Source organism: Oncorhynchus clarkii, chromosome 6 (genome assembly GCF_045791955.1).
Source record: "Oncorhynchus clarkii lewisi isolate Uvic-CL-2024 chromosome 6, UVic_Ocla_1.0, whole genome shotgun sequence".
In the NCBI taxonomy this organism is placed as follows: Eukaryota; Metazoa; Chordata; class Actinopteri; order Salmoniformes; family Salmonidae; genus Oncorhynchus; species Oncorhynchus clarkii.
The window spans coordinates 19,146,476-19,159,462 of record NC_092152.1 but is presented as its reverse complement, the minus strand read 5'-3'; the positions used below and the strand labels follow the sequence as shown (position 1 = coordinate 19,159,462).

The 12,987-nt window shown below is 42.6% G+C and overlaps 1 protein-coding gene across 1 annotated transcript in view; it reads right to left on the bottom strand.

Annotated features, from left to right (window-relative positions):
- Nucleotides 1-12,987, bottom strand: part of LOC139410718 (transient receptor potential cation channel subfamily M member 6-like) — a 47,867-nt gene that overhangs the window by 26,289 nt on the left and 8,591 nt on the right. The window contains exons 7-20 of the mRNA XM_071156153.1: nucleotides 12,637-12,808; nucleotides 12,296-12,470; nucleotides 8,588-8,711; nucleotides 8,361-8,433; nucleotides 8,051-8,151; nucleotides 7,402-7,536; nucleotides 6,740-6,793; nucleotides 6,495-6,635; nucleotides 5,959-6,093; nucleotides 5,464-5,735; nucleotides 4,789-5,017; nucleotides 2,089-2,238; nucleotides 1,681-1,836; nucleotides 1,362-1,490 (exon numbers count right to left, since the gene is read on the bottom strand). Of these exons, the coding sequence (XP_071012254.1) occupies nucleotides 1,362-1,490; nucleotides 1,681-1,836; nucleotides 2,089-2,238; nucleotides 4,789-5,017; nucleotides 5,464-5,735; nucleotides 5,959-6,093; nucleotides 6,495-6,635; nucleotides 6,740-6,793; nucleotides 7,402-7,536; nucleotides 8,051-8,151; nucleotides 8,361-8,433; nucleotides 8,588-8,711; nucleotides 12,296-12,470; nucleotides 12,637-12,808 (2,046 nt within the window). The remainder of the gene's footprint in view (nucleotides 1-1,361; nucleotides 1,491-1,680; nucleotides 1,837-2,088; nucleotides 2,239-4,788; nucleotides 5,018-5,463; nucleotides 5,736-5,958; nucleotides 6,094-6,494; nucleotides 6,636-6,739; nucleotides 6,794-7,401; nucleotides 7,537-8,050; nucleotides 8,152-8,360; nucleotides 8,434-8,587; nucleotides 8,712-12,295; nucleotides 12,471-12,636; nucleotides 12,809-12,987) is intronic.

Below are 12,987 nucleotides of genomic sequence, written 5' to 3'. Positions count from 1 at the left end.
TCTTCAGCTTGCAAGCCTCCCCCTTTTCCCTCCAACCATAACGATGGTCATTATGGCCATACAGTTCTATTTTTGTTTCATCAGACCAGAGGACATTTCTCCAAAAAGTATGATCTTTGTCCCCATGTACAGTTGCAAACCGTAGTCTTGCTTTTTATGGCTGTTTTGGAGCAGTGCCTTCTTCTTTGCTGAGCGGCCATTCAGGTTATGGCGATAAAGGACTCGTTTTACTGTGGATATAGATACTTTTGTACCTGCTTCCTCCAGCATCTTCACAAGGTCCTTTGCTGTTGTTCTGAGATTGATTTGCACTTTTCGCACCAAAGTACGTTCATCTCTAGGAGACAGAACGCGTCTCCTTCCTGAGCGGTATGACGGCTGCGTGGTCCCATGGTGTTTATACTTGCGTACTATTGTTTGTAGAGATGAACGTGATACCTTCAGGTGTTTGGAAATTGCTCCCAAGGATGAACCAGACCTGTGGAGGTCTACAATTGTTTTTCTGAGGTCTTGGCTGATTTTTTTTTTTTTTCTCCATGATGTCAAGCAAAGAGGCACTGAGTTTGAAGGTAGGCCTTGAAATACATCCACAGGTACAGCTCCATTTGACTCAATTGATGTCAATTAGCCAATCAGAAGCTTCCAAAGCCATGACATCCTTTTCTGGAATTTTCCAAGCTGTTTAATTAAAGGCACAGTCAACTTAGTGTATGTAAACTTCTGACCCACTGGAATTGTGATAAAGTGAATTTCAGTTAAATAATCTGTCTATAAACAATTGTGGCAAAATTACTTGTGTCATGCACAAAGTATATGTCCTAACTGACTTGCCAAAACTATAGTTTGTTAACAAGAAATTTGTGGAGTGGTTAAAAAACGAGTTTTAATGACTCCAACCTAAGTGTATGGAAACTTCTGACTTCAACTGTGTATTTATATATATATATATAGGCCTAAGCTTCTCTTCCTTTATATAGACTATATATTATATAAATATATTAAAAAGTGTATGGAAACTTCCGACTTCAACTGTATGTATATACACCCATATATATGTATATACACATACAGTGTATATATATATATATATATATATATATACACACACACATTTAAAAAAAGGATATGTCCAAAATGAAGGACTCAACCCAAAACCAAAAGCCACATGGCCACCGGCTCTGCAAGCTTGCACACTAATTATCTCTCGATTCTTCCACCCGTGGGGTTAATAAGGATTAGCATAGCACATGCCCTTGACCCTGTTGGTGCTGCCACCTGGGAATGGAGTGTGGAAGTGTATCCTGGGAGTGTGTTGCCTAACTGTGTGCTAACAATTAAACTACACTCATAACAACACTCACCTCTCTTGTTTTCTCCACAGCAGTGGATATAATATACGCAATGACCAGCCACTCCTGAGTGCTGGGCCGGTCCTCCATCTTTACCAGAACAGTGTAGGAGAACAGCATGAGAAAGGCCAGGTAGGACATCTAGACCACACACAGTCAAACAGCATCAGACACATGGACAAGAGTGAGAACAATGAAGAAGGGATCTAAGTCTAATCCCAGTCAATCGTTTCAGACTGAGAAATATTTTCAACAAAAGAAGGTCCCTCTTTATATAATATGCATGTCCTGAGGCTTAGAAGAGTATTATGAGTGCATGCTGCTAGCTCACCGTGTGGAACCAGAACTTGACGACAGGAGCGGTGTAGAAATCGTACAGCCTTGTGGTCCAGAAGAAACACTGGGTGGTAACAGGTGTGATTGTGTCAGCTTCGGGGGCTGAGCAACTCTCCCACCACGCTGATCCCTTCTCCGCATCCTGGCCATCCTTCAGAGAGCCAAGACATCAGGGTCATGTTCATTAGAGCACCCAACAGAAAAAGTTTTGCAACGGAAATCAATAATGAGCAAAGTCCCTCTCTGTTTCAGTCCATTTTCTACTATTTTGTTCCTAATAAATACGACCCTGGTATCAACATTAGCATCAAACTGAGATTAGAACGACCATGACAGACAGGAACAGGAATTTCTGACATTCTGGGAGACTGGTGTATGGTGTACATTTTGGAACCTTAACTACCGTGTGCCCCCCCTCCTGGGCTGCCTCTGGTCTTCCCGTGTCCCAACCAAACTGCAAAGCCTCCTGGGACTGGGGGACATGGGACATCTCTGCCTGGCTCTTAAACTCCAATAGCAGGATGGCAGGGGGCATGAGGATGCTCAGGATAATCTAACACACACCCAGGGAATAAGATTCAGACACATAAACACAAGTCTAATCTGATGGGTAACTGCTGGAACAGCATAACATCAGCTGACATTAATAGACTAAAAATTCACTTCAACTACTGGTTATTCATGCTGTCAATCAATCTTAGCATGGAAAAACACTCAGGTGCACTGGCTCTGCTTTTCAGAACCTTTAAACACTCAAACTGGTGGGACTTGGGCCCGATACAGCCCATGTTTTAATGCGATCCGCGGTTGTCTTAGTAAGTTGTCTTAGTAAGTCGCCTTAGTAAGTTGTCTTAGTAGTAAGTAGCCTTAGTAAGTTGTCTTAGTAGTAAGTCACCTTAGTAAGTCATCTTGGTAAGTCGCCTTAGTAAGTTATCTTAGTAGTAAGATGCCTTAGTAAGTCACCTTAGTAAGTTGTCTTAGTAAGTTGTCTTAGTAGTAAGATGCCTTAGTAAGTCGTCTTGGTAAGTCGTCTTAGAAGTAAGTCGTCTTAGAAGTAAGTTGTCTTAGAGGTAAGTTGTCTTAGAAGTAAGTTGTCTTAGAAGTATCTTAGTAGTGATGCCTTAGTAAGTCAAGTAAGTCGCCTTAGTAAGTTGTCTTAGTAGTAAGATGCCTTAGTAAGTCGTCTTGGTAAGTCGTCTTAGAAGTAAGTCGTCTTACAAGTAAGTTGTCTTAGAAGTAAGTGGCCTTAGAAGTAAGTGGCCTTAGAAGTAAGTGGCCTTAGTAAGTCGCCTTAGTAAGTCGTCTTAGAAGTAAGTTGTCTTAGAGGTAAGTTGTCTTAGAAGTAAGTGGCCTTAGAAGTAAGTGGCCTTAGAAGTAAGTGGCCTTAGAAGTAAGTCGTCTTAGTAAGTCGTCTTAGAAGTAAGTCGCCTTAGTAAGTCGCCTTAGAGGTAAGTTGTCTTAGAAGTAAGTTGTCTTAGTAGTAAGATGCCTTAGTAAGTCACCTTAGTAAGTTGTCTTAGTAAGTTGTCTTAGTAGTAAGATGCCTTAGTAAGTCGTCTTTGTAAGTCGTCTTAGTAAGTCGTCTTGGTAAGTTGTCTTGGTAAGCCGTCTTAGTAAGTCATCTTAGAAGTGAGTTGTCTTAGAAGTAAGTCGTCTTAGAGGTAAGTTGTCTTAGAAGTAAGTTGTCTTAGAGGTAAGTTGTCTTAGAGGTAAGTTGTCTTAGAGGTAAGTTGTCTTAGAAGTAAGTGGTCTTAGAAGTAAGTGGCCTTAGAAGTAAGTGGTCTTAGAAGTAAGTGGCCTTAGAAGTAAGTGGCCTTAGAAGTAAGTTGTCTTAGTAAGTCGTCTTAGTAAGTCGTCTTAGTAAGTCATCTTGGTAAGTTGTCTTGGTAAGCCGTCGTAGTAAGTCATCTTAGTAAGTCATCTTAGAAGTAAGTCGTCTTAGAGGTAAGTTGTCTTAGAAGTAAGTTGTCTTAGAAGTAAGTTGTCTTAGTAAGTCGCCTTAGTAAGTCGTCTTAGTAAGTTATCTTAGAAGTAAGTCGCCTTGGTAAGTTGTCTTAGTAAGTCGTCTTGGTAAGTTGTCTTGGTAAGCCGTCGTAGTAAGTCATCTTAGTAAGTCATCTTAGAAGTAAGTCGTCTTAGAGGTAAGTTGTCTTAGAAGTAAGTTGTCTTAGAAGTAAGTGGCCTTAGTAAGTCGTCTTAGAAGTAAGTGGCCTTAGTAAGTCGTCTTAGTAAGTCGCCTTAGTAAGTCATCTTGGTAAGTCGTCTTAGAAGTAAGTCGTCTTAGAAGTAAGTTGTCTTAAAAGTAAGTTGTCTTTGAAGTAAGTTGTCTTTGAAGTAAGTTGTCTTTGAAGTAAGTTGTCTTAGTAAGTCGTCTTAGAAAGTTGTTTTAGAAGTAAGTTGTCTTTGAAGTAAGTTGTCTTTGAAGTAAGTTGTCTTTGAAGTAAGTTGTCTTAGTAAGTCGTCTTAGAAAGTCGTCTTGGTATCTTATCTTAGAAGTAAGTCGTCTTGGTATCTTATCTTAGAAGTAAGTCGTCTTGGTATCTTATCTTAGAAGTAAGTCGTCTTGGTATCTTATCTTAGAAGTAAGTCGCCTTAGAAGTAAGTTGTCTTAGAAGTAAGTTGTCTTAGAAAGAAATTGTCTTGGAAGTAAGTCGCCTTAGAAGTAAGTCGTCTTAGTAAGTCGCCTTAGAAGTAAGTTGTCTTAGAAGTAAGTTGTCTTAGAAAGAAATTGTCTTGGAATTAAGTCGCCTTAGAAGTAAGTTGTCTTAGTAAGTTGCCTTAGTACGTTGTCTTGGTAAGTTGTCTTAGAAGTAAGTTGTCTTAGAAGTAAGTTGTATTAGAAGTAAGTTGTCTTAGTAAGTTGCCTTAGTACGTTGTCTTGGTAAGTTGTCTTAGTAAGTTGTCTTAGAAGTAAGTTGCCTTAGTACGTTGTCTTGGTAAGTTGTCTTAGAAGTAAGTTGTCTTAGAAGTAAGTTGTCTTAGAAGTAAGTTGTCTTAGTAAGTGCGGCACACAGATTTTGACGGAAAGGCAATACAGGGTTGCTCTCCGGATCTCTGTGAAGACAATTTTCCCCCTGAGCTAAAAGGACTTTGAGAGCCTGACCTTAAACCAGGAGTTCTTCCTCATGTTGAGGCGGCCGGTCCACAGGTCGGTGAGCAGCATCTGGGTGCAGGAGTGGGAGACGAAGGGGCGGAGCCGGGAGGACACAGCCATCTGCAGACAGGTGAAGTGGCTCCAGGCCTCCATCTCCGAAGTCAGCAGTTTCATGGCCATGCGCTCGTTCTGTCTGAAGGCACGGTCCAGCACGTCCACCGCCAGCTGACCAAAGTCCCTACAGCCATCCATGCCACAACACACCAACATTAAGAAACACAGACCGGAAAACATACACTCAAAAACATAGTAATATACACACACAACCACAAAAATTCACTCTGCTGAAACAACATACACAAAATCCCAGAGGCACACAGAGAGTTTGGGACTATAAGGTTCGATCTGCATGAAAAAAAAAAAATATATATATATATATATGTATTGACATAGCCTTGTTCTGTTCAATGTTCTCTACCTATACAGTAATCTAAATACTCCAATTCATGCTGTTAAGCTCAAAAATATACAAGATAAAAAATCCCTTCCACCATTCAAATCAATGAGTCTTCAGAAAATTAAAGCCAATTATCTCAGAATCTTTTTGTAGATAGAAGATTATAGTCCCAAACTCTCGACACTACTACTACACAACACGTTTGATGTTTACGAGGAAACACTGACATAGAGTAGGTTTTGAGCTGCTCCCCTGTGGTGTCATCCATGTTACTCTGCCGAAACTCGTAGGCCATGGCACGGTACAGTTTACAGGCCACTGTAGCCCGGGCCATGGCCTCCTCCCCGTGCTGCCACAGGAACAGCGCCATCTGCTGCCGCCTCTGCAGCACAGCCCACACAAACAGGTCATTGAAGTTGTAAACAAACAGTGGAGAGTCACCCAGCTCGGAGCTCTGCTGCTGGGCCACCTTCAGGTCCCTGAGCACCATGGATCTTTCCTGTAGAGATAGAGGAGGGAAGGGAGAGGCAGCCAGCCAATTAGAACACTAATGTACAAGGGGAATTTGTAGCCACACAATATACAGTACTAGCTATCAAAAGCCTGTGTGTTTGTGTTTCAGTGTGTAAGTGGAGACAAGTGTCTTTAAAAGACCTCTCATTTGTAAGACATGTTAGTTCTGTCACAGATTTGTTTTGGCTGGTCCCATATCTTTCACAGACCTTGCGTTTATAGGGCTGAGCAGTGCGGAAGAAGGGTGGCCTTGAAGGACTACTGTTTGGGCTTTGGTGCGGGTGAAGGGTGCAGTCTGCCGTCCTCTTTTTGTTAAGGGGTCCTGAACTATCCCGTCCAGTCTCCTGGAAATGATGGTCACTTAAATCAGTGCAGAGTACACAAAGGCGTATTTAACAAGGTAAAATGTCTAAACAAAAACAAGACAACAACAACAACTCAAAAGAGAAAAACTGCTATATTAATGGTAACAGAAATGCTTGAGGGCCCAAAGGTGATCTCTTGCTCTGACTGTATACAGAAATCTAACATGGGCTGCGTTTTAGACAACTTTGCAGTCGTGGTCCAGGTATCATCCAATGGCTGCGTGCCATGTCATTGACTATGTAGTCAGGCTTCATATTGCTATATCATATGATGTGGTCAGCTGATAGGCCTACAATATGTTAAACACCTACCCAGGCGCTGTGAGATTTAGCAGGCAAATGCAAAATAGTCATCCTGAAACGTGACCATGGTCTCTTACCTTGCAATGGGCATATAGGAGGTTATAGTGTGCCCGGAAGTGTTTCCGTGTGTATGTGCTCCGATAGGCTCCTCCTATCAGATACTCGATTACCTGCCCCACATCTATGAGGGAGACTCTGTATCCTTTAGGTATATGGGTCTACACAAAAACACACACACACCTGAGTAATTGAAACTCAATATTTCCACACGCAAAATAGTGTAGACATAACCACACACAAAATGTAGTTTCACAATATTCACCTGTTTCACATCTTCCACGAGAAGATGGAGAAAATTGTCTGTTGGTCCCTGCTGCTATAAAAAATAATGGCATGTCATGTCTTCATTATCCACAATCAGAAACCATCAAACACAAACCAGACTTCAGTGGCTAGTTATCTGGATTACAATGCCACATTTGTTCCTATGGAATGAAGTGGTAGACCAGATGAAAAGTTATCCTTTCAACTTTTAGAAAACAAACTTCCACAATTGGATATGATAATATATGGTGTTAAATAATTTACAACGTTATTAATTATTGAATATTGTTTATAACTCGAACAACCATCCACAGCTGGACTCGTGACAAAGAGCTCTGTGATCTACAAAACATCTTCAAACTGTGGGAAAACCAAACAACCAACGAGAGACTTACACTGTATTACTGTGATTGCAATTACCACAATTGCCACTGCTATGGCAATTTTGGTATATGAGTTAGCTAATGGCCATTGTACTGTCAATAGTGTAATGAAACAGGCATCGAGCAGGTTTCGAACCCTCGAAATTTCCGCGCTTATAAACCCAGGGTCGTTACAATAGGAAAACACAGAATTGCTTCGTGTACAGCATACAATAGGTTGTAACTCATAAATGCAGAGCTGAAAAGAACAAGAGAGAGAAAGTGATCAAGTCATTACCGTGTTATAGAGTTCTTCCAGGCGTGACACGGTCAGAAAGCGGTTCATGGTCATACCGTTGTCGATCAGCAGTTTGACAAAGCCGACCCGGTCCATAACCAGAGCATCCAGCATGGCCTGCTCCAACGAGCCTACCTAGACAGACAACCACCACAAGCCCACCATAAAGCCTGACTGCCATACCATCAAACACAAACATATTTTTTTTAAATGCACAGCAATTTCAGTTTACTTCCCCCCACCAAAAAATATATATATTTTTTTTAAACAAGGACTACACAAACGGAGCGTAGTTTGCTTAGAGTTCTATGTAGTTCTACATACCTTTGGAACCTAACGTATACGACGCTCAATCGCTACGTTTTTGTAGTGTGTTGCAGGCTTAAGCAAGTCTTGCCCTGCCTGCCCCCTGGGTCTGTCTTACATTTGAGTCATTTAGCAGACGCTCCAGAGAGACTTACAGTTAATGCATTCATCTGACGGTGGCTAGCAATGCCAACCACATCTCAAGTTAAATAAAGGTTAAATAAAAATGTCCTAGTACATTTTCCTCAATAAAGCAGCTATCAGCAAAGTCAGTGCTAGCAGGAAACGGCATTTTTGAAAAGGTAAGTACAACGGTAGGGTGTGAGTTGTTTTGGGTTTTTACCTGCCAGTGCTGGCCATACACAAGGATGTGTTTTTTAGCTATGTCTGCTCGGTCCCATGCCAGAGCTGTACTGAGCTGTTCCCCAGGAGACGCCTTGGTGCCTGTCAATCGTCACAGCATCTGTGGGTCCAATCTTAACCAGACATCAGCCCTGCATAACTTTTGTAGATCATGCATAGATCTATAGGTCATTTGTGTGAAAACTCTGATTTCAAGTTAGGATTCAGCCCAGAGAACACATAGAACAGACAAGACAGGACTGGGTCATTCCAGTGACTGACACAGGCATAAAGGCCAGGAGGAGCGGTACCTTTCAGTGTGGCCGTCAAAATGGCACAGTCTGCCTCCTGTTGATCCTCAGATTCCGAGTCGAAGATTGTGATCTGTGTTTTATAAAGATAGAAATGGGTGAGGATGGGATGGTTTTCCCAGGTTAAAGCCTAGTCCTGGATTAAAAATCATTCTCAAATGAGAATCTCAATTGAGAGTACATTTTAGTCAATGCCCGGGAACCCGGTCCACAGTCACGTTACTCACAGACTGTCTGTAGTCCATACACTCCATCAGAAGGTTGTAGAGCTGGCTGGCGTCTGCTCTCTCCAGACCAAACATGCCCCCTATCCTCAGCAGGAAGTCCTCCTGGATGTCTGTGTCCAGCTGTCTGTAAACAGTACCAACACAGTAAACATATACTGGTACACCAGTAAAGTAAGACATAGGCTAACAACCTGGGTCCTTTTGGCTCAACCACATGCTAAGATCTGAGCTCTGGTTAGCAAGCTGCCTCATACACCAGCCTCCACTCTCATTTCTCAATTGTCATGTTTTGGCCCCAAAATACGGCCTGTGTTATGCCTCTGGACACCTACAGTATACCTTAGCCCATTTTTCTGACCAGGGAAAACTCTGAGCCTCCCACTGGGTGAGGGCTCAGCAAACTTGATTTAAAACAGCAACATTTTCTCTACGCCCCATGGCAAAATGTGCAGAATTGCAGGAAATGTATTTTAAGAATGTGAAATGTCAGAATAATAACAGAGAGAATGATTTATTTCATATTTTATTTATTTCATCACATTCCCGGTTAGAAGTTTACATACACTCAATTAGTATTTGGTAGCATTGCCTTTACATTGTTTAACTTGGGTCCAACGTATCAGGTACCCTCCCACAAGCTTCCCACAATAAGTTGGGTGAATTTTGGCTCATTCCTTCTGACTGAGCTGGTGTAACTGAGTCAGGTTTGTAGGCCTTCTTGCTCGCACACGCTTTTGCAGTTCTGCCCACAAATATCTATAGGATAGAGGTCAGGTCTTTGTGATGGCCACTCCAATAACTTGACTTTGTTGTCCTTAAGCCATTTTGCCACAACATTGGAAGTATGCTTAGGGTCATTGTCCATTTGGAAGACCCATTCGTGACCAAGCTTTAACTTCCTGGCTGATGTCTTGAGATGTTGCTTCAATATATCCACATAATTTTCCTCCCGCATGATGCCAGCTATTTTGTGAAGTGCACCAGTCCCTCCTGCAGCAAAGCACCCCCACAACATGATGCTGCCACCCCCGTGCTTCACAGTTGGGATGGTGTTCTTCGGCTTGCAAGCCTCCCTCTTTTTCCACCAAACATAATGATGGTCATTATGGCCAAACAGTTATATTTTGTTTCATCAGACCAGAGGACATTTCTCTAAAAAGTACGATCTTTGTCCCCATATGCAGTTGCAAACCGTAGTCTGGCTTTTTTATGTCGGTTTTGGAGCAGTGGCTTCTTCCTTGCTGAGCGGCCTTTTAGGTTATGCCGATATAGGACTTGTTTTACTGTGGATATACAGTGGGGCAAAAAAGTATTTAGTCAGCCACCAATTGTGCAAGTTCTCGCACTTAAAAATATGAGAGAGGCCTGTAATTTTCATCATAGGTACACTTCAACTATGACAGACAAAATCAGAAAAAAAATCAAGAAAATCACATTGTAGGATTTTTAATGAATTTATTTGCAAATGACGGTGGAAAATAAGTATTTGGTCACCTACAAAAGTTTATCTCAATACTTTGTTATATACCCTTTGTTGGCAGGTCAAACGTTTTCTGTAAGTCTTCACAAGGTTTTCACACACTGTTGCTGGTATTTTGGCCCATTCCTCCATGCAGATCTCCTCTAGAGCAGTGATGTTTTGGGGCTGTTGCTGGGCAACACGGACTTTCAACTCCCTCCAAAGATTTTCTATTGGGTTGAGATCTGGAGACTGGCTAAGCAACTCCAGGACCTTGAAATGCTTCTTACGAAGCCACTCCTTCACTGCCCGGGCGGTGTGTTTGGGATCATTGTCATGCTGAAAGACCCAGCCACGTTTCATCTTAAATGCCCTTGGTGATGGAAGGAGGTTTTCACTCAAAATCTCACGATACATGGCCCCATTCATTCTTTCCTTTACACGGATCAGTCGTCCTGGTCCCTTTGCAGAAAAACATCCCCAAAGCATGATGTTTACACCCCCATGCTTCACAGTAGGTATGGTGTTCTTTGGATGCAACTCAGCATTCTTTGTCCTCCAAACACGACGAGTTGAGTTTTTACCAAAAAGTTATATTTTGGATCATCCACATGCTCTCTAGCAAACTTCAGACGGGCCTGGACATGTACTGGCTTAAGCAGGGGGACACGTCTGGCACTGCAGGATTTGAGTCCCTGGCGGCGTAGTGTGTTACTGATGGTAGGCTTTGTTATTTTGGTCCCAGCTCTCTGCAGGTCATTCACTAGGTCCCCCCGTGTGGTTCTGGGATTTTTGCTCACCCTTCTTGTGATCCTTTTGACCCCACAGGGTGAGATCTTGCGTGGAGCCCCAGATCGAGGGAGATGATCAGTGGTCTTGTATGTCTTCCATTTCCTAATCATTGCTCCCACAGTTAATTTCTTCAAACCAAGCTGCTTACCTATTGCAGATTCAGTCTTCCCAGCCTGGTGCAGGTCTACAATTTTGTTTCTGGTGTCCTTTGACAGCTCTTTGGTCTTGGCCATAGTGGAGTTTGGAGTGTGAGTGTTTGAGGTTGTGGACAGGTGTCTTTTATACTGATAACAAGTTCAAACAGGTGCCATTAATACAGGTGGAGGACAGGTGAGCCTCTTAAAAGAAGAAGTTACAGGTCTGTGAGAGCCAGATATCTTGCTTGTTTGTAGGTGACAAAATACTTATTTGCCACCATAATTTGCAAATAAATTCATAAAAAATCATACAATGTGATTTTCTGGATTTTTTTTCTCATGTTGTCTGTCATAGTTGAAGTGTACCTATGATGAAAATTACAGGCTTCTCTCATATTTTTATGTGGGAGTACTTGCACAATTGGTGGCTGACCAAATACTTTTTGACCCCACTGTAGATACTTTAGTACCTGTTTCCTTCAGCATCTTCACAAGGTCCTTTGCTGTTGTTCTGGGATTGATTTGCACTTTTTTCACCAAAGTAAGTTAGCGGTATGATGGCTGCGTGGTCCCATGGTGTTTATACTTGCGTACTATTGTTTGTACAGATGAATGTGGTACCTTCAGGCGTTTGGAAATTGCTCCCAAGGATGAACCAAACTTGTGGAGGTCTACAATTTTATTTCTGTGGTCTTGGCTGATTTCTTTTGATTTCCCCACGATGTCAAGCAAAGAGGCACTGAGTTTGAAGGTAGGTCTTGAAATACATCCACAGGTACACCTCCAATTGACTCAAATTATGTCAATTAGCCAATCAGAAGCTTCTAAAGCCATGACATAATTTACTGGAAATTTCCAAGCTGTTTAAAGGCACAGTCAACTTAGTGTACGTAAACGTCTGACCCACTGAAATTGTGATACAGTGAATTAAATTATAAGTGAAATAATCTGTCACAAAGGAGATGTCCTCACCAATTTGCCAAAACTATATTTTGTTCACAAAAGAATTTGCGGAGTGGTTGAAAAACGAGTTTTAATGACTCCAACCAAAGTTTATGTAAACTCCTGACTTCAAGTGTATATACACTCGCTATCACGAGGGGGGCCGCTAAAATGTTTTGCTCGGGGGGGGGGGGGGGGGGGGGGTATGGATGTGGGTACAAAGACCCAGAAGCCACTGCGGCCCCTCTTGATGAGTTACGTTTTTTTTGTGGCCCCCACCTCCATAAAAGTTGCCCATCCCTGCTCCACCGGACACAAACACCAAAGTCTTAAAGGCGTGAAAGCCATTATATGCATGACTACAGCAGCACTCCACACCTGTCAATAGCAGTCTGTTTGTGTAAGAATGCCAGCAGGTCAGCTGCCCGACCTGATCCCTCGAAGACAAACACAGGCACGGGGGGCACACTGCTCACGTACTCCAGTACCATGGACACAATGTCAGGGCCGCCCTCCACCACCACACACACCACTGGCACACCCTGGTTAAACCCTACCAGAAAGGGAAACATCACACACAGACATATTGTTGCACACGTGTATTACAATACTCTCTCTCACACACACACTGCAATGCAATCTCTCTCTCTCTTTCTCACACCCATTCACATACACACACTCTCTCTTTCACACACACACACAGTCACACACACACTCACGAGGGTGGATCTTCTGCAGTTGAATGTGCCTCTCCAGCTTCCTCCTCAGTCCCAGCTGGCAGCCATGTTTTCCCAGAGTTCCATCGTCCACTAACAGGAAGTGGGAGTGCAGGCCGTTCAGACACACCCTCTTACTCAAGGGGTTTCCCAGAGGCTGGTAGGGCCTGAGCACCTGGGTCAGGTATCAGAACACAGGTCAGAGAGCAGGCCAGAGAGAAAGCAGAAGAGGATATGAGATAGGCCAAGCGGGAAAGTGAGAGCACATGGCAGCTCAAGAAAGATAAAAGGTGACATTTTCATGGCGCAAATTAGTACAGTTTTGTGCAAAAAATCCTGCGAACCTTATTATAA